General features: G+C 45.2%; 1 protein-coding gene across 3 annotated transcripts in view; it reads right to left on the reverse strand.

The window, feature by feature from the left end:
• Positions 1-8,759: 8,759 nt before the first annotated feature.
• Positions 8,760-19,621, reverse strand: part of ITPK1 (inositol-tetrakisphosphate 1-kinase) — a 96,008-nt gene continuing 85,146 nt past the window's right edge. For all 3 annotated transcript variants that reach the window (XM_085889497.1, XM_085889496.1, XM_085889495.1), the window contains one exon: positions 8,760-13,222. In XM_085889497.1, coding sequence (XP_085745623.1) covers positions 13,014-13,222 — 209 coding nt within the window. In that variant the 3' untranslated portion in view covers positions 8,760-13,013. The remainder of the gene's footprint in view (positions 13,223-19,621) is intronic.

A 19,621-nucleotide genomic window follows, 5' to 3' on the forward strand; every position in this document is an offset into this window, starting at 1 on the left:
ACCGTGTCTACGAAGGAGCCCGGATGGAGAGTGCGGAGTCCAAAGTAGAACGGGGCAGCAGACAGGACCCAACGAGAGACCCAGTCAAGGTCGGGTGGACTCGGACCAGCACAACAGACGGGCCGCCGAGGCGAGACGTGAGCAGGACCTCCATGATCACAACCTTTCTTCTTCAACCAACAAGCAAGGGACCAACTCAACCGCCGAACTCAGGACTCCACCACAGAACTCCAAAGAACTCAACCACTCAACTAACGACCTTCCTTCTTTCTTTGCAACCAGCCAACGAACCCACCGAACTCTCTCACCCTACCCTGAGGATGGTGTCTTAATTTATAGATCCCCCTGGGCGGGGAGGGGCCTTGGCGAAGCTGACGTCACCATCCGCTCTGATTGGACAGGGCCTTCATGGGGTCCGCCCTTTCTGGGTGAAATTTCGGCTAGGCCGGGAGAGCCCGCCCACTCCACACGTGTTTGAGGAAGGTGGTTGGTGGTACAGCCAAGATTGAATTGGAACGTTTGGGGAAGCCGAAAAGAAACTGCGGACGTGAAGATTCTGCCTCGAGAAACGAGCCTCCGGAGACAGCAGATGGGCAATGGTGCGCTGTGGCCAGCGAACCGAGGGCTGCAAGCGCTATGGTACCGTGGATCGTAATGGAGGGGATATAATGATTTATTAATCTAACTAAAAAAACATCACAATGCACCCCCTTTTGCTTTCCCACTACACACAAGGAGGGGTTCTATCTGCACATATACTTAATGGCATAACTAACTTCGGGACAACTGTACGTTTGTATGCATACGGTTCCTAGAACCGTAACAATATGCTGGAATAAAAGTGAGGCTGCAAAGAAAGTGAGGATGCAGAGCGGGAAGCCATATCAAACGTTTGATTTTAACTCTCATTGGAAACCAGCCCAACATCTTTCTGGAGCCTTGGCATAAAATCCTCGTTAACATAACAATAGTGAGATTGAACGGCCATTAACTTCATCCATGTCTACCTTTAGTTCGTTATGTGACCCACACTCCCTTAGTAATAAGATTGACGAATTAGGCGTGATTATTAACAATAATGGTGTTGATCTTGCAGCAATCAATACCTGGTGTAGTGGCGTGCGCCTGTAATCCGGCTAATCGGAGGCTTGGGTTGGAGGATCGCTTGAGGACGGGAGCTCTGCGCTGGGCCGTGCTATGAGAGGGTGTAGGGCAGCCTGGAATCATGGCGAAACCCAATCCTTATCCCTGTGTCGTAAGAGGCGACCAGGGTTGCATCAGGAAGGGCATCTGGTGTAAAACCTATGCCAAATCAGTATGCGGATCATAACGGATGATCCGCTGTGGCGACCCCTAACGGGAGCAGCCGAAAGACGAACAACAACATCTTGCAGCAATCACTGAAACTTTGTTTTCCCCTGATTCGTTTGCAGACTTATTAAATATTCCAGACTTTGATTTGTTTTTGTGCCCAAGGTCAGAGTGAAGATGAGGAGGTGGGGCAATTTACACCAAGCAGTATCTTAATGCTCCATCTCTCATTGGCTCAGTTCCTGATAACTTGGAGGTGATTTGGTTGAGAGTCCGACCTTCATGTCTGTCACGATCGACAGCAAGCATATTTATTCATCGCCGCTATCGCCCTCTCAAAAGTCGATTAACAAACTGTTAAAATCACCTTAAGGCCCAGTCTCACCTTGACGTTTTAGCCAGCTTATGCCGATTTTTGGAAAATTTGTCTAAAACGCTTGTACACGTCGAATACGTTATGGGTAAGTTTTGATAACATTCAGAGCACGCTGAAAAACACTGCCATACGTCGTTGTACGCTGGCTTTAAACGTTGTACTTTTTGGTTGTCCTCAAATTTTCCATGCTTGAAATTTTAAGACTTATGCCAGCGTATGACTCACACGTTCTGCATAACGCTGGCCATAAGTTGTAGGCACGTCACGCCATCGTTGACACACGTTACTTGTAAGTTACTCATAAGTCGAAACACGTCGAGGTAATGTTTAGCGTACCCGAAACTTATTTCTAACCTATGAGTAACGTGTTGTACTCACGTTGCGCGATCGTTGACACATGTCGACACACGTTACTTGTAAGGTACTCAGAAGTCGAAACACATCAAGGTAATGGTTCGCATCAGTGTTCCAGACTCCCTGGTTTTATTTTTGTTATTTTATTTTTCTTCCTTCCTTCGGTATGATGGTGATTTTGACACTTCGATTTCTAGTGCGGTGATAATATAATGTAATTAATAGGCTGCCGCTCAACAATTTAAATTACAACCGCACTGTACACTGAACACCGTCATACCGAAAAGAAAAAAAAAACGGGAGTCTGGAACGCTGACGCTAACCATTATCTCGATGTGTTTCGACTTATGAGTACCTTACAAATAACGTGTGTCGATGTGTGTCAACGATCGCATATTGTGCGTACAACTTATTCCCATCGCATGCGGAACGTGTGTCATACGGCAAGTACATCGTAAAATTTTCAACATGTTTAAAATTACAAGACGTACTCCACTTACTACGACGTATGATAGCTTACGTTAGCGTTCTATTCACGTATACCAAACTTACCCATACCGTATTCGACGTGCGCCAACGTTTTAGACGCATTTTTCAGAGGTCGGCATACGCTGGCAAGATCGCCGAGGTGTGACTGCGATGTTGACACTTCCATTTCTGTGGCGGTTATGATTTGAATCGTTGTGCGGCAGCCTTTTCATAACCTACGCAACGTCATCGTCGGTGATACGCTGCCACGCGCTATGCCTAAGTTAGACTATCGTTGGGCATAGGTTGTGAAAGCCGACAACAGGTTCAGCATTCGTTGGTATAAGTTATATATAACACAACGAAACGTTCAAAGTCCGTTACTAATACGTTGTGCATAAGACCAAGTCGTTATGAATACGTCCGAATCTTTAAAAAAAACATCAAAAGTTCAACGTAAGCCAGCGTTTTACATACATTTTAATACGTTGCCATTGCTGGCTAAAACGTCAAGGTGTGACTGGGCCTTTAGCTTGATGATAGATCGTTTCCTCACTCAGCAGCCAGGTACTGGAATCATCATTCCAGGTGATTTCAATCGACTTGAACTTGATACTTCGAAAGAGTCTTAGAGGTCTCAGGGTTCTAAAGGGTATAGTGTGGTCTTTAGGATCTAAGGGGTTTACAGGGTTTAACGGTTATCCACATGGGTGGGGAAGGAAGGAGTAATGGCATGGGAATTATAGTATCAGAAGAGATCGAACAAGCAGGTGGTCAGAATGGAATGATGGGAGGGACAGATAGTTGTGGCATGGTTAGTGGTACAGAGGCAAATGGTGTGTGCAAATCCCCCTCCAAACCTTCTGCTTCTTCGAAAATAGCTTGAGCACCAGTGCCCAGAGCAGTCGGGCTTTCCACCAAAGAGGTCAATGATAGACGATATCCCCACTCTTCAGGCCCTCACCAAACGCAGACATGAGTTTCAGCAGGGGCTGTTTGCAATCTATGTTGATCTCCACAAAGTGTTTGATTCAGTGAATTGGGATGCCCTCTGGAGGATCACAAGGAATCACAAGGAGTAGATAAGGCTCCCTACACATGGAGAAAAGGAGGGAGGTTAAGAGCAGGGGTAAGAAAATTATTAGGTGGGGGAAGTGTAGGGGAAACATCATCGTTGAGTACAAAGAGGTTGAGGGCTAGGTATGAGCAACTTAAGAAAGAAGCAGAAGGTTTGGAGGAGGAGTGGAAGAAGTACAGAGGTGTTTAGGGGAATTGCAGAAGTTTTATGTGGAAGGATGTCAGGAAAGGGTGCATCGTCGAGGGATAGAAACCAGATATGGTGGATGGAGGAGGCAGCGAAGGCAATTGGTGAAAAGAAGGAGGTTTAGATAAGGATAGAGAAGATCAAGGATAGGGGGAAGCAGCTGGATGCAGGGTTGCTGCACCTGTATGGATCGAAGAAGAAAGCAGCAAGGAGAGCCGTGGATAAGGCATGGAATAATATGGAAGAGGAGGTGTACAAAAAGTTGGAAGAGGATGGTGGGAGGAAGATGATAAATAAATTGGCTCATGACAGGGATGACGATGGTAAGGACATTGGGGGGGGGGGGTGGTGATTAAGGATGGTGGTGGGAGGCTGACAGAGAGGGGGCAGTATTGAAGGGGTGGAAAGGGTATTTCAAAGACCTGTTGAACCGGGAAGGAAGCGACGGCGGGCTGGAGCTACCGTGTTTGTGGAGGGGAAAGTGGAGTTGGTGGAGATCACAGAGGAGAAAATGTGGACGGCATTGATAAGCATGTGGAAGGGAAAAGCACCAGGCATTGAGGTGTGTACAGTAATGATAATTGCAGTGGAAGAAGTCAGAGTGAGTTGGACAAAGAGGCTGTTGAACATATGCATGAGAGAGGGTTCAATTCCGCAGGAGTGGATGACAGGGTTAATTGGACAGGTATGGAAGGGGAAGAGCGATGTTCAAGATCCGGGGAAGTACATGCATGTTGAAGTCCCTCACAATACACAGCATCACCTCCAGCTCAAACATTCCCCTCATCCACTCCAGTGTGTCCCTGAATTCCTGCTTCTCTGCCTCAGTCCTTCCCGTTTGTGGCCCATATATTGAAATAACACACACCATATGCCTCTGTATTCCCAAAAATGCCATAATTATTTGTCTCTTCCACCTTTCCACTCTGACCACCCCCTTGCTAATCTCTTCTGATACTATTATTCCCACACCATTACTCTTTCCATCCCCTGCCATGTGATACCACTTGTACCCTCCAACCAACCCCCATGCCCTGTCCCCTTTCCATCTGGTCTTTGGAACATACACACACAACACTTCTATCCTCCTTCTCTGCATCACCTCTCCTCCTGTCCCCTCCAATGATCCCAGATTCAAACTACCAGGCCGGACCTCTCTTCTGAACCACTGCCCGCTTGGCAGAGGTAGTACCATCTTCATTAGTTTGGGATGTTCTGATCATTAATCAGCAGTGCTACCCTGGCTGATGTGGTAGATCTACTGCCCTAACCTGCTGCACCCACAAACACAGCTTTCTCCACTCGCTGCCCCCCCCCGCTTTTCCCCCCTCCACACTTGCATTTTCTCCCTCAGCACTCGACCCACTAAAATGGTGCTTATTTACAGTTAATAAAAAGAGTAAATATTTTTCAAAATCAACTCTTGCCACTCAGTTTGACCCTCAGCACACTCGCACAAATACGCTCTCGGCTGCCTTGTGTCATTCCCGCCTCCCTCACGCTCCTCCTCGACTCCCACACTTTTCGACCACATTTTTCCAAAATGACTTCTCACTACTCAGTTCGACCAACAGCATGCTCGTGCTCGTGTAAATATGCTTCTCCACTCCTTTGTAGGATCCTTGTCGCCCTCATGCTCTTTCACCACACCCTGAAGTTCTTTCTCTCCTCGCTGTGCAGGGCACTTGGGCAGCTTGACACAGCCACAATGTCAACTACTTCCACTCCAAATTGACTGAAGTATGATGGAGACAATGTACCAAACACGTATGTGACATAAAGCCCTTGATGGCTCAGCCTGGATTAAAAGAAAACTGCAGTTATTTTCCCCCTGAATGGTCTGATGGGTACCCTTGCCTCATGTTTAATTGTTAAGTAGAGCAGAGTGACAAGCATCTGCTCTTTGTCCATTTTCTATAAATGCTTGTTGAATTCTTTATTTGATTGAGGTTATTTTGTTGATTGAGCATTTGATTTGAATTCACCCATTTCATCGACAAGGAAATAAAAAGTCCTTCAGTTCATTTATTTTTCTTCTTAATAATAAATTCCTTGTTGACGTTTCAACCTGTCCATGATTGTCATTTCCTTCCATTGATCTGGCATTGTCTAAACCTAGATAGACTGGGAGATTAGAATTCCCAAACTAATTAACCTGTCAGAGTCGGCGTGCACCAGCAGTAAACGCTCGGCCGCGTTCCCTGGTCAGGAGGTCACGTGACCTCTCGACAAACGGAAAATTAGACGGTGGACACTGGAACTCGTGGTTAACTGATCGGTGTTCATGGTTGTTAGGCAACCTACCATACCACAAAGTTAATTGTGAACGGTGGCCCCAGGTTCGGTTCTTCTGAGGAGAAACGGGGATTAACCCCCTCATAATACACTCGGTACTCGTGGCCATAACAAACTGGAGTCAGGAGTGGGATTTATGGACCTGTGGTGCACTTCACGCACCTCAATATTCAGAGCTGTTTCGACAAAATTTTATTTAAATTTATTGTTGCGGACAATGCCGGACCAACACGGGCAGGTCCCAGGGGGAACGCGCCCTCAGCGATGCCAGAGGCCGAAAATAGCATGCAGTGATCGTGCCGGCAAGATCACGAGCTTTAAAAGCCTTGGCAAGTGCAAAATGCAAGTATGCCCCAGGCCACGGCCTCGTGGATCGTGGGAAATAGACCACACGCAAGTCCGACTGATCAATATGGCCAAGCACAGAGGAGGAAGTGCCTATTCAGATGAACATAGGAATGATGTCGATTCAAGGATACCTCACGGATCGTCGTAGTACTGTCACAAGAATCAGATTTCTCACCAAAGGCGTGAGAAACCGGTGAGATGACTGTCGACGATGGCCGATACTGCACAAGATCCAGCATTGAGGGCTTGAATTGCCATGTGTACTCACTCACTTGTTCAATCCATGTGTGAGTATTAATAGTGTTACGGCTGTGGAAATTCGCAAACCACCATTCAGGGCCCGTAGGTGAGATAACTCTAAGTACATTGTAGTTAGCCCCGAACCCGTTGTTTAGAGGGAATTTATGTGATTCATTCGGGCTGCGACGCTTTGAGATAGCCGTTTTTCTGTTCTATCTTTATTTTGAACCAACCACGTCTCAACCGCCATCACACAACAACCACCTTAACCACCACGCCAGCCATCGTCACCAACTACAACCATGCTCCAACCCTCAGACAACAATAACAACAACACCAACAGCCACGACCTTTACCTTCACAACTCAATCCCGCAAACATCGCATCACCGTCATTCCCAAACGGCACCATAACCATCAAACCACCACCGATAAACCCTCCACCACCCTCACCTCTCTCCTTCTACGGCCATTCCCGCACCACCTTTGAACACTGAGCGTCGGGCTGTCTTGGGCTCGTTCAACGATTCGCACCGAGCCGCGAGTGCAAATAGTGGCCTTTCCGAGGGAGAATTCGGATCAGGAACGCTACACGCCCACTTCTGATCCGTCCAATTAGCAAGCGCGGAGCGGCTTGGCCCCGCCTCCAGGCGTGTCTGTGTGAAATCGATATATGCAAATTCTCGGATCAGGGGAGGTTCACGCCCACTTTTCCTCCTTCCAATTGGCGAGCGTGGCTCCGCCCCCGAGGTCATCCTGATTCGGATATTTGCATATTGTTTTCTCCTGCCGGCCTATAAAACGGCGAGCGCAAGGTGAATAGTAAAGAGTGTGGCAGCAGCAGAGAATGTGGCAGCAGCAGAGTGTGGCAGCAGCAGTGTGTGTCGGCAGGGCAGAGTGAGTCGAGTCATCGGTGTGGCAGAGAGTAGAGTCGGGTGGCGAAGGCATCGAGTTGGGTTCTGCAGTCGGCTGAGGAGAGTTGTGGGAAGAGGCCAAGGAGCTCGGGTCCGAGGCGAGAAGGACGGCGGTCGGCGACGAGGTCCCGGTGTGAGATCGCTCGTCGCGGGACCCAAGCCAGCCAGCCATTCTCCCTCCCCCAGTGCATCAACAATTCCCCCTTTCCCCAGCGCTGAAATAGTGCAACAAGGGGGCCCCATTACCACCCCACTCCAAACGTCGTGCCAACGAAACCCACCAAGGAGCACGGAGTCGGGGCACAGCCACGCGGCCACATCTGCGGCTCGTCCGCCAACGCGTCACGAGGACGCGGGTAGGACCCCCCGGTCTCGCGGACCTGGCCGCTCCTTCAGGTCACGCGTGCATATTGGCCTACAGGCCCATCTGCCCCCTTGTCTATGAGGTTGGCTTCTTTCCTTTGCTTTTGAGTAAATGTGTTGGCACCGTCTGTAAAGTAGAACTGTATAAGTGTTGCCGTGTGTGCGCGTAGTCGGAAGTAACTCTGCGTCGTTGTTTCTTTTGTTGTAACTGCTACATGTGCATTTTGACTGTTTGACTGTATATGTGTGCTTTCTGTGTGTCACGTAATAAATGTGCATTGTGTGAACTGTTTTCCCGTTTCGCTTCGTCTTTTCTTTATTGACCCTCCATCCTGCTTCACGTAAAGGGTTCGTAGTGGGCTTAATATGCCCGATAATTAATCGGAACCGTCGAGGCCGACGATAACACTGCTCGGTTATCACTGTAGCACGGAACGGACCGCTTAAGCGGTTCGTGTCCGGAGTCGGCCTGTAGTGTGGTGTGATCGCCCGGTCGACCATTCGCGCAGGTACTTAGGTAGATCGAAATTGGCGAGCAACCCTATCCTGCGCGGATGGGCAATTTGCACGATCGTGGTGAGGTTAAACCCCACCCGTGACTAGCTCCCGGCGTTGGTCCGAGAGGGTCACAACTGAATTGTCCGTTCTGGTGGGCGAGGCGGCCGCCATTCGAGTCGAGCGGCCGATCGCACGCCGGCGGGCGTGAATTCGCAACAATATATATAATTTTGTGTGCGCTTTCGGTGTCCGTCACGCTTTACTCTGTAATGATTAAAAAAAAAGTTTGGAAGAAAAAGGTTACAATGCATTCATTCAACAATCACAAATGTCAGTCTGCATCATTTATTGCCCTTAATTTTGAATACCGGTTACCGCACCATTCCACAGGACTTTGTCACATGGCCAACATTCGATCACACGCGAGACACTGTAACTATAATCGAGTAAGGGCAGATTGTTACTTCAGGGTCCAAAGTTTGCACATACTGTAATGCTAAACATAAAAGGCACATTGAACACAGCTGAACTGAGGTGTCGCCATCATGGTAGCAAAGCTTGTGCAAATGGATGCAGGAATGTGCAACATTCAAAGCTGACAACTCACAGTGCATAACAGGAAAATTACAGCAGAGGATCCTGCGGTGTCGAACATCCGCAACGTTCACGCTTAGCAGCAAAATTATTCCTCTTTACCTCGGTTTCACAAGTTGGCTGTGAGAGTGGAATGTTAATATTTAAACACCAATGACTTGTTACTCATGCGAACTCACTCAACAATATACTCACAGGATGATTGGAACAAATGTAAACTCCCTTTCTTGGCGTTTGATTTCAAAGGTAAAATCTTTCTATAGAGATCAACATCCTCTCATTAATTGTAGTATTACCACATTACTTGTGTACCACGATGGGTCGTTTGCCTTTTTCTTTCTTTATATTTTACTTATATGGATCTTGAATGCCATCATGCTATGAACAAAATAATTGCATTCCTTTTGAATGACAAACCTACCTTACAATGGATTCCTGAATATATACACACGAACATACGAAAAGCCCTATTACGTCTCTCACAAATAATTAAAAGGAACGACCAATCAGCTCTGACTTGATAATCCACAGCTGTGACAAAATCTATACAGTATAATTAATCAACATTCAGCGTTCCGAGTCAAAAAAGGCTGCATAAAGCAACGATGACAAGCTACACAAGGTAAGTTCTTTGTTGGTGCAAACTCCACCTTAGTTCCTCCATAACAGCAGGCATTTACAAGCAGCAAATGCATGAGAACCCCAATGATACACGCCGCCATTAGCAACTGGACCGGTTTTATTGCGTGTTGGTAAATCATCAGTGACAGCATAGAAAGAACCACAAAACACCGAGGCTGCCGATGCTGCACCACGTGCAATGCCGATAACAGTTAACGTATAGAAAAAGCACTAAGAGTGCAAACATGTCTCTCACCTGTAATTTTGGGGGAAAATAAATCAGCTCTGACCTAATCAATCATCCCCAGCTGTGACTAGGACTATATAATTAATCAACATTCAGCCCTTCCAGACATTAAACGTGGTACATGTTTTGCAGCCACGGTGGTGAGCGGTTCTTTTCTACGCTGTCACTGACGACTTGCCAACAAGCGATGAAAGCGGTCCAGCGACTGATGGTGGCGTGTAGCGTTGGGGTTCTCATACATGTGCCACTTGTAAATATCTGCAGCTGGGGAGGAACTTGGATCGAGTTTAAAACAGCAAAGGGTTTAACTTGTGGAGCTTTTCTTGGTTGGGTCATGCAGCCTTCTTTAACTGGAAGGACCAAGTGTGTACATATATAACAAACTAAGGAACTGACCGGCAATTTTGACAAAATTTGGAAACAAATCCAACATCAACTTGTCAACTTGAACAAAGTAAAGCCGAGAGGAAGCAGAGTGGTGCTGTTGGAAATTATTTTTTATTACAAGAGTTCCCTTTCAAGGAACTTCAATGTACGAAGAAGCCATGAGGTCAATCAATCCTTCATAATGGCTGCCAACCTATGGTTGTTTGTCTGTACTCTATCCTCAATGCTGAGCATCAAGCATTTTTAAAGTCTTTGGTATGACGCGGCCGGGGTCAAGTTCGAAAAGCCGACCTCCCAGACTCAGAGAGGACTCACTAACCATTATCCCACCGAGTCTACGATGTGCTGCTTCCATATCTTTCATTCTCTCAGCTAATCATTTGTGGAAAACGAGCACAGATCGGGAATCAAATTTAGCAAATAATTTTGAAAAACGCTTTACAAAGGGCACGCTGAGCCAGTAGACTCCGGGTATTTCTTCGAGAGCAAACAACAATCAAGGTTCGAGTGCGATGCTGTACGATGGTGTGCACATTATGGCATCATCAGGAAATGCTTGTGCTGATTATACAATAATTTAAACAGTTACATGGTTTTACACCGAAGGAATGCTTCACTTTTGCACTCTAATGATACCAGCATGCTGGATGATATGAGAAATGAGTTTGCGAGTTTTTTCCTTAAAACCAAGGCTGAACTCCAATTTCAAGCCATATTTGTCATCAATTGGGATAAAATAACTATTTCTTATATCATTTCTTAAATTTTCGCACGTTTCGGTTGAGAAAAGGCTTTTTAACATGTCCCAGTGTGATCCTGTAGTGTGACACAAAAGCTCAATCTGAAGTCCCTGCTTTAGTGTTATCTGCAAAAGATGTAATGCGAAACATTTTCCAAAATCATAAGCATTTAAAGGATATTTTATAATCAAGTTCTGATTTCAGCGTTTGGGATAAAATGTCCCTGTATGTTATCGCACCCCCGACCACATCCTCCGCTCAATTTCAGTCATTTTACGCTCTTACTCCCCATATCTACAACTTTCTACCAGTCTTACCTATCTAACCCCCTATTCTCAACCTCCCCAGTGGCTTTGTTTCTCCCAGTGTGTACATAATAAGGAGATGATACAAAAATTTCCTTTAACTGTTTAGCGATGAGCTTGGTGTAATCATCATGTTTTTTTAATAACCGGCCGCTGTGCTAGTCCAGATTGACGGGCTTCCATCAACTTTCCAACGCAAAAGGATTTCTCATACATTCACAAAATTGTCTCAAAACTACGCCGAAGGAGGTGAACTGTGAATAGACGATGTAAATTATTAAAAAATAAAACAAAATTTATAACCAACCCAGGATCGCATAGGCAATCGAGACCGATTTCAACAGGTAAAGGCAAACACAAATACGGGGATGGGGGCAGGGGCAAGGATGGAAAGTTACTTGAACCATTATATACAATAAAACATCATAGAAAATCATTTTTCATTAAATTATGATCACCCATAAGATTTCCACAGAGATCAAAAATATATCTTTTGTACATTGCAAGACGACATTCGCCCTGGGAGGAATTGCACCAAAATCTTGAGAACTTAAACCCATAGCTGTTTATACAAAGCAACTGCAACCAACATGACGGAATTTGTCATTTAAACTTCCCTTGCATCAACCCACAACTCTCCAATTCATTTGGATTTCAAACATACGTGTTACTGGGTGACATACCCAAATTAGAATAAAACATTGATCATTCCTCTTCCCACCATGGTATTTCCACTTGAACCCAACTTGCTCGAAAACAATAGCTTGGGTTTTATGCACTCTATGACGGGACATAAAACACACCCGTTTAACGTTGATGGCTATAAGTTAAAAAAAAAATATATATATATATATATATTCACTTGTTCGATGCCAACCAACCACATGCCCTTGTAAACCATAAGCTCATTGTCTTCTGAGAACTTCGCAAATTATGAATCTTCTTGGAGCGTTCAAAATATTCTAGGAACGAGATGCAGTGATTGAAGAAGCATCAAGGTTTGTAATTTAATTTCTTCAAAAGTGTATATATATATATACATATCCATATACATACATATACATATATATATACATATATATGTATATATTATTTAATGGAGGCCCAGACACTTGGCAGAGCTTCATGGCGTTCGCCGCAAGTCAAGAAATGTTTCTCGGCTCAAACCAATCCTGGACGGTTTGCCGCTCTGTCATAGTATACTCGACTGGGCTTTGGAATTTGTTCAGGATGACGGCGTTTACTCGCCTCCTCCACGGGATCTTTAACGTCCACCGACGTCCAGTGCTAGCAAACGGGTAATCTGGATTAGAGTCCGTCCAATGGATGACACCTGCAGTGATGCTTCGGCCTGCATGCAAAACACCAGGATTCGAACCCAGGCTACGCATCTCAGAGGCATACCTCTAGACTGTCTTGCCAGCAGATATATAATTGGTAAGAAAATATTTCTTGCTAAGTATTTAAATATCTCATCCTGTATATTGAAAAATACCGAAACGTTGGCAGTTCTTGAATCATTGCAAGTATGTCGTTCCTATAACCTTTTGAATGCCCCGAGTACGCGAGGTGATGTCATTGCAAAAGTAAAATCTGAAAATAAATCGATTCTTGTTCTCATGAACTCAAACCTTTTCAGTGTGGAGATACCAGCGCAATGTCAGTGGTTTACCGCTTTTACTCTGACTCTCAGCTGATGGGCATGAGTGTGGACCATGGCTGTTTTGAGGGAAACGATTGCATGGGGTGTTTGAGCAGCGTTTGTGTTTGAGGTAATGATGACAGCACTGCATTTGACGGATGTTTTGCCGCTTTCTTTGTGGCATCTCCACCACCATCGAGTAGCTCTTCAACATGCCTTAAAAGAGCTGGAAAGAAGTCGGGAACTCCATCGTACCCTGCAAAAATAAACACACAAAATAAACTGGGCTGGAGGGAGTAGGGGCAATCTCGTGATGGAAGGGTGGACACGAGGAGCAGATCTCTTTCATATTCAAAACCTCAAAACGTGTAAACTTATCACATGCACAAGATGTGATCAAAAAGTTCGGTAAGTGTTTGGATAAAATCATTTTGATAAACATTAAACACTTACATCATCAATCCCCTTCGAAGTATAGTACTCCCCTCCCGCACAAACACACTTGTTCCATCGTTCCTGCCGCTGTCGGAAACATTTCTGGAAGTCCTCTTTGTTAATCGCCTTCATAAGGTCTGTCGTGTTGGACTTGATATCTTCGATCGTGTCAAATCGCTTCGCTTTCATCATTTGTTTCAATTCAGGGAACAGCCAGAAGTCGCACGATGCCAAGTCAGCCGAATATGACGACTGTGCCGCGACAGGAATGTTTTTTGACACCAAAAATTGTTGGATAGATGGCGAAATTGGATAGAACCACAAACTGGTCCAACATGTGAAACGTCTTTCAATCCTGACAAATCTCACACTCTCTCTATGTCTCTCCGAAAAGACTGTTTAGAACAGCCCCCCCCCCCAACTACTTTCTCAACAACCCTCTGGAAGAAGTCCTTTCATTCAAGCGTCTGGGTCTCACTATCTGCCATGATCTTTCCTGGGAAAGCCAAATTTCCAACGTGGCCTTCAAAGCCAGTCGCCGACTGGGAATCCTCCGTCGTGCAGTCCTTCCTCGGCCCACCTGAGCTCCTGACCACATACAAAGCTTTCATCCACAGCCTCATGGAGTACTGCTCTCCCCTCTGGGCTGGTACTCCTGTCTCCCACCTTTCTCGGTTTCACGCTGTGGAAACCAAGGTATTTAGGATCATTGGTATCTCCCACGATGAGGCTGAGTCTTTGGACCTCTCACTCTCTCACCACAGGCAGGTCGGTAGTCTTTCTGTCTTCTACAGTTTCCTCTCCAGTCTCGCCCCCCCCCCCCACTGTGTCTGTGATTTGTCCCCACCATATTTCCGCAGGGTGCTCAAGGTCCGCCAACAACCCCCTACTGGTAAAACTACCAAAATCACGAATCACTGCTCACCTTCACTCTTTCATTCCTCTTTTTCCCCACCTATGGAATAAACTCCCTCACTCTATTCAATCCAATTCTTCCCTCCAGGCCTTCAAAACAGCTGTTCACCACCACCTCTTCTCTTCCCCCATCCAAAACCTCGATCTTTTCTACCTCCGTTAATCCACCCCAAACCCACCTCCTTCAAGTTCCCTGCTTTCCTTCCTAAAAATCCATATGGTGTCCATCTTTTATACCCCGTGTTTCCCGCCCCACCCCTCTCCCTTCCACAGATCTCATGTCTCTGTTCCTCACTGTTTTGTCCTTCCCTCTGCCACCCATCTTGTCTCATGCCCCCCCCCAACCCCGCCCCTTGCTATGCGTTGTGTGTTAGCTCTCATCGGAGCCTTGACAAGGTATACAAAAAAAAAAAGAAGTGTGGCAGGACGCATCGTCATCATGGAGGAGTCACCCATTATTCCACTTTTCTGGTCTTTTCCGTCTGACTGCTTCTCGCAAACGTTTTGTAAGTTCCACTTAGAAAGCTGCATCAACACAAGGATACAAGGGACACAAGGAAATCTAACACAGATGGAGGCCATTCAGCCCATCATGCCTGTGTGAACACCATACTAATTTATCTACACAAGATCCAAGGAATAAAATTCAAAAATAAATATATATTTTAAAATTATTATTTTTAAGTTTTTGTATTTTGTTTTTCTTTTAATTCTTCCCCTCAGGGGAGGGGGCATGGGCTTGGTTAAAACACACAACCCACCTTGACAAGACCCCCACCAACAGCTCTCCATACACATGCACACAATCACCCATCAATGCTCAAACTACCTAAAACATCCCCATACCCCTCAATCTCCATAACTTCCAGGTACCTATCTAATTCTAATTTAAACTTATCTACTTTTTCTGCTGCCACTACCTTTCCAGGGCGACCATTCCATGCATTAACTACTCTGAGTAAAAGTCCCCTGCCTTACTACCGTCTTAACTCTCCTCTTCTTTACTCTCAGCTGTGGCCCCTGCTCTTATCACTGTCTACCCAGTAGCACATTTGGGAAGAAATTTTGTGTGAACCATTCCTTCCATGTTGAAGAAGGTAATCAGCATGACCTTCACTTGTGATGTCGACTGACGCGCCTTTTCCGGTCTCGGTGATGCGGGTGTCTTCCACCAGGAGCTATGTGCTTTCGTTTCTGGGTCATACCGGTAAACCCACGACTGATCACCCGTTATCGTCTGGGGTAAGAATGTTGAATCCGAAATGCATTGATCAAACAGGTTGGATGAAATGAAGACACCATTTTCTTTTTGATCATCGGTGATGCGCGCAACGAACTTTGCGCTGACGCACCTCATGTTCAAATTGTCTGTCACTATGGCCTGAACGGAACCAAATGAGAGACACCCGGTCTCTTCTGCGATTTCTCAAATGGTTAAACATCGGTTTTCATCATGGACGACAGTGCTGACTTGAGTGATGTTTTCATCGGTTCGTCCTGTTGACGGATGATCGCTTCTTTCGTCATCTTCCAGCAACTCATTTCCTTCCCGAAACCTTTGAAACCACTCGAAAACGGTCTTCCTTGTCACAGCTTCATCTGCGTAGACCGTTCCGAGCATTTTGGGTGTTTCTGTAGCCATATTGCCAATTTTAAAACAAAATTTCATGTTTGCACGTTGCTCAAACTTTGACATTTTCTACAAAAGTTCCAAATGGCATAAACACATTCTCACACAAAGTAATGCCATGGCGAACTGGTCAGGTCAGGTATGGGAGCATGTGCCAGAACAGCGCGTCGCTGCGTTTTGTTGGAAGGCGAACTGGCACGAAGTAAAATGGTGTTTGTTGCGTGCTGGCAAGTAAGAGGGTTAACAAAATAAGCCCCACCCACAGACCTCAGCAATATTCACTCATTCAATAATAGTGGCACCATTCACGAAACTTTTTGATCACACCTCGTATTATTTTCTTACAATCATATTTTGTCTCAAAGAAGGGAATAAAATTTTTTTATTTTTTTATTTTTGCAGAATCTAAAGGCCCTGTCACACCTTGACGATTTAGCCAGTGTACGCCGACGTATGAAAAATTTGTCTAAAACGCTGGCACACGTCGAATACGTTCTGGGTAAGTTTGGTATACGTCGTAGTACGCCAAGCTGTCGACAAATTTTAACATGCTTGAAATTTTTCGACGTATGCCATGAGTTCAGTAACCATGGAGTCTGGAACACTGACGCTAAACATTACCTCGACATGTTTCGACTTATGAGTAACTTACAAGTAACGTGTGTCGACGTGTGTCAACGATCGCGTAACATGCCTACAACTTTTGCCAGCGTATGCAGAATGTGTGCGTCATACGCTGGATACGTCGGAAAATTTTCAACATGCTGAAAATTTGTTGACGTTCTCGGCGTACTACGACGTATGCCAGAGTGCTTCAGTGTGCTCTTAACGTATACAAAACTTACCCATAACGTATTCGACGTGTGCCAGCGTATTCGGCAATTTTTTCAAATGTCGGCTAAAACGTCAAGATGTGACAGCGGCTTGACACTTCGATGTCTGGTGCAGTTATGATTTGAATCGTCGAGCCGCAGCCTTTTAATAGGCTACGCCACGTGATCGTCGGCGATACGCTGCCGCGCTATGCATAAGTTAGACTATCGTTGGGCATAGGTTGTGAACGCCGACAACACGCTCAGCATTCATTGGTATAAGTTATCTATATGTTCGCGAAACGTTATGTGTACGTTACTAATACGTTATGCATACGTCCAAAACTGGAAAAAAAACATCAATAGTTCAGCGTATGCCAGCGTTTTACATACATTTTGATACCTTGCCATACGCTGGCTAAAACGTCAAGGTGTGACAGGGCCTTAAGGCTCGTAGTGGAACTGCCACACACACCAACATACAGATGGATACATGAGACAAACACAGCCAATGAGCTTGAGGGAAGTGCCGTCGCCTTCCTGGGCACTCTGGGTACAAGCAACGCCACAACAATGGTGCCGCCTTTCTCACCGCGCTCAGCGGGGCATTTCCGAAGGATAAATTTTCTCCTCCCCATGCATGTCAACCTATGGAAATTGTCCGTGATCTAATCGTTTTAATGCTGAACGTAACCTTTTAATGGCACAAAAGAATCTATTGTTGCTGATGAAGTCAGCTGTGAAGCCGGCAAAAAGTTGCCTGAGACCGGGTCTGCTCTCGCTTTTTTTGCTCAAATTAGCAGAGTCGGTCCAGTTTTTAACTTTTGGTTGGAAGCGCCTTCTTCTTCTTTGAAAATGTGTAATCCCAACCACCCCAATTATATATATATATATATATATATATATATATATATATATATATATATATATATATATATATATATAATTGACCCCTCCTAACGTCTTTATAGTTGTTGAAGAACTCTGGGAAGGGTTCGAAACAGCGTTAGCACTTACCTTGCGTAGGTCTTCTTGGGTTGCTTAATGCAGCTACTTTGGCAAGAGGAGCATGGGAGGGGTCAATTATTTATATAATCCTAGCCACCTGGGTGTAGTCGATTAGGTGAGAGCTGATTGGCTATTCCATCCATTCACAGGTGAGAGATGTGGGTGGGACTTTATATCTATAATATATATATATATATATATATATATATATATATATATATATATATATAATGTTTAGAGCATCTGCTCTAAATCTGAGTTTCAAAAACCATCAAGTCAAACCAAAGACTTTTTTTTAATGGTACATGCTGCTTCCTTGACACAGCATTTTCGAAGGATAGAGCACAGATAAACAACATTGGGAAGGCAATTGCAAACCACCCAGTGTAACCCTTGCCAAGAAAGCAAGAAAGCAGCACGTACCATTTTTAACATCTTTGGTATGACTGGATGAGGGTTCAAACCACCAACCTCTCAGAGTCAGAGTGGACACTCAAACCATAACATAACCAAGTCTGCTTCTCTGGATTAATGAGTTAAGTACTTGTCGAGTTATCAAGGCTGTTCTTTTGATTCCGCAAAAGAAGAATTGTTTTTTTTGTTTTGGGGTTAGAGTTAGGTAGCATGTTCCCAAAGTTATGTTGCTGTAGTCACGTTTAACTTCCTGCCACACTTATTCACAATGGATGTGCAACTTGTCATGATTCATGTATTGTCGGAGCCTAGTCATCGCCAGCATAAACTTCCATTTTCATTGCACAATTTGACTAAAGTGTTCCACTCACAATGGCATCGTTCTGTACAACAATGCAGCACCAGCCATTGTTTCTGGCCAAAAACATCAGTACATTGGTGACAAAGAAGGAAAAGGGAAATTGGATATGGGTAGAGGTCATGTGACCCATCAGGCCTGTGCAATATACATGTCAAGGTTCCCACTGACTGCATTTGATGTTGGCACATGTGGTGGAGATCTTGTTGGTCTGGGACTTTTCTTGATCTTGCAGCAATGCTTCAGCATTCTTCCACTATTTGCTGATCGTCCACTCAAACTTCAGCTTTGCCTCCTTATAAAGTGAACCAACCAGACTTCACAGTTTAATGGTGAGCTGCACTGTCTGTGGGTTTTGCTTCTTCGTACTCTGGGTGCAGCTTTTGTATTTGCTTTAAATTTAACTAAAGCTTGTCGAGTAGCTTGTACTTAAATCACATGGAGGCCAAAGACATCAGGACACATCAATGTCCATTTATATGAATTTCAAGTACGATAGTTGACAATGGATAAATACATCAAGGTGATCGTGGTCTTTCTGCACGTCAGTCGTGCATGTCCCTTTGGGAAATTATTACATGTTGCCGAGCAGTTCCAAGTTCCCATACTTCCAACTTCTTTGCCATTTGGTCCATATTGCCAGGAATCCTTTTTTTGTTCTTGCCCCATAGATGAGCCATCGCAGCTATGCCAAGGAAATGGAAAGCCCAAATTGGAAGGAGTGCTCGAGATGCGAGGAATCGGAGAGCACACAAAGACGAGGAGACTGATGAGCACCGCTCTCAATGAGTTGAACAGCAACAGCCACGTCAGGCCACTGTAAGGGAAAGAGAAACCGCGGAGCACCGCTCTCAAAGATAGCACCCTGATTCCCGTCAGAGAAGCGATGGGTCTTATATGCTTGGATGATAAAATTAGAACTTCAATATCAGAGACAGGCACATCATCGTGTAATATAATATTAGTTCCCTTAAACGGAACTTCACCAGACTTGGAGTCATGGTTAGAGCATTTGCTCTGAGTCTGGGAGGTTGGTGGTTCAAACCCTGGCCAAGTCATGCCAAAAAGTTTTAAATGGTAAGT

The sequence above is a fragment of the Eptatretus burgeri genome, chromosome 7 (assembly GCF_056783735.1).
Source record: "Eptatretus burgeri isolate ZD-2024b chromosome 7, Ebu_testis_v1, whole genome shotgun sequence".
Classification (NCBI taxonomy): domain Eukaryota; kingdom Metazoa; phylum Chordata; class Myxini; order Myxiniformes; family Myxinidae; genus Eptatretus; species Eptatretus burgeri.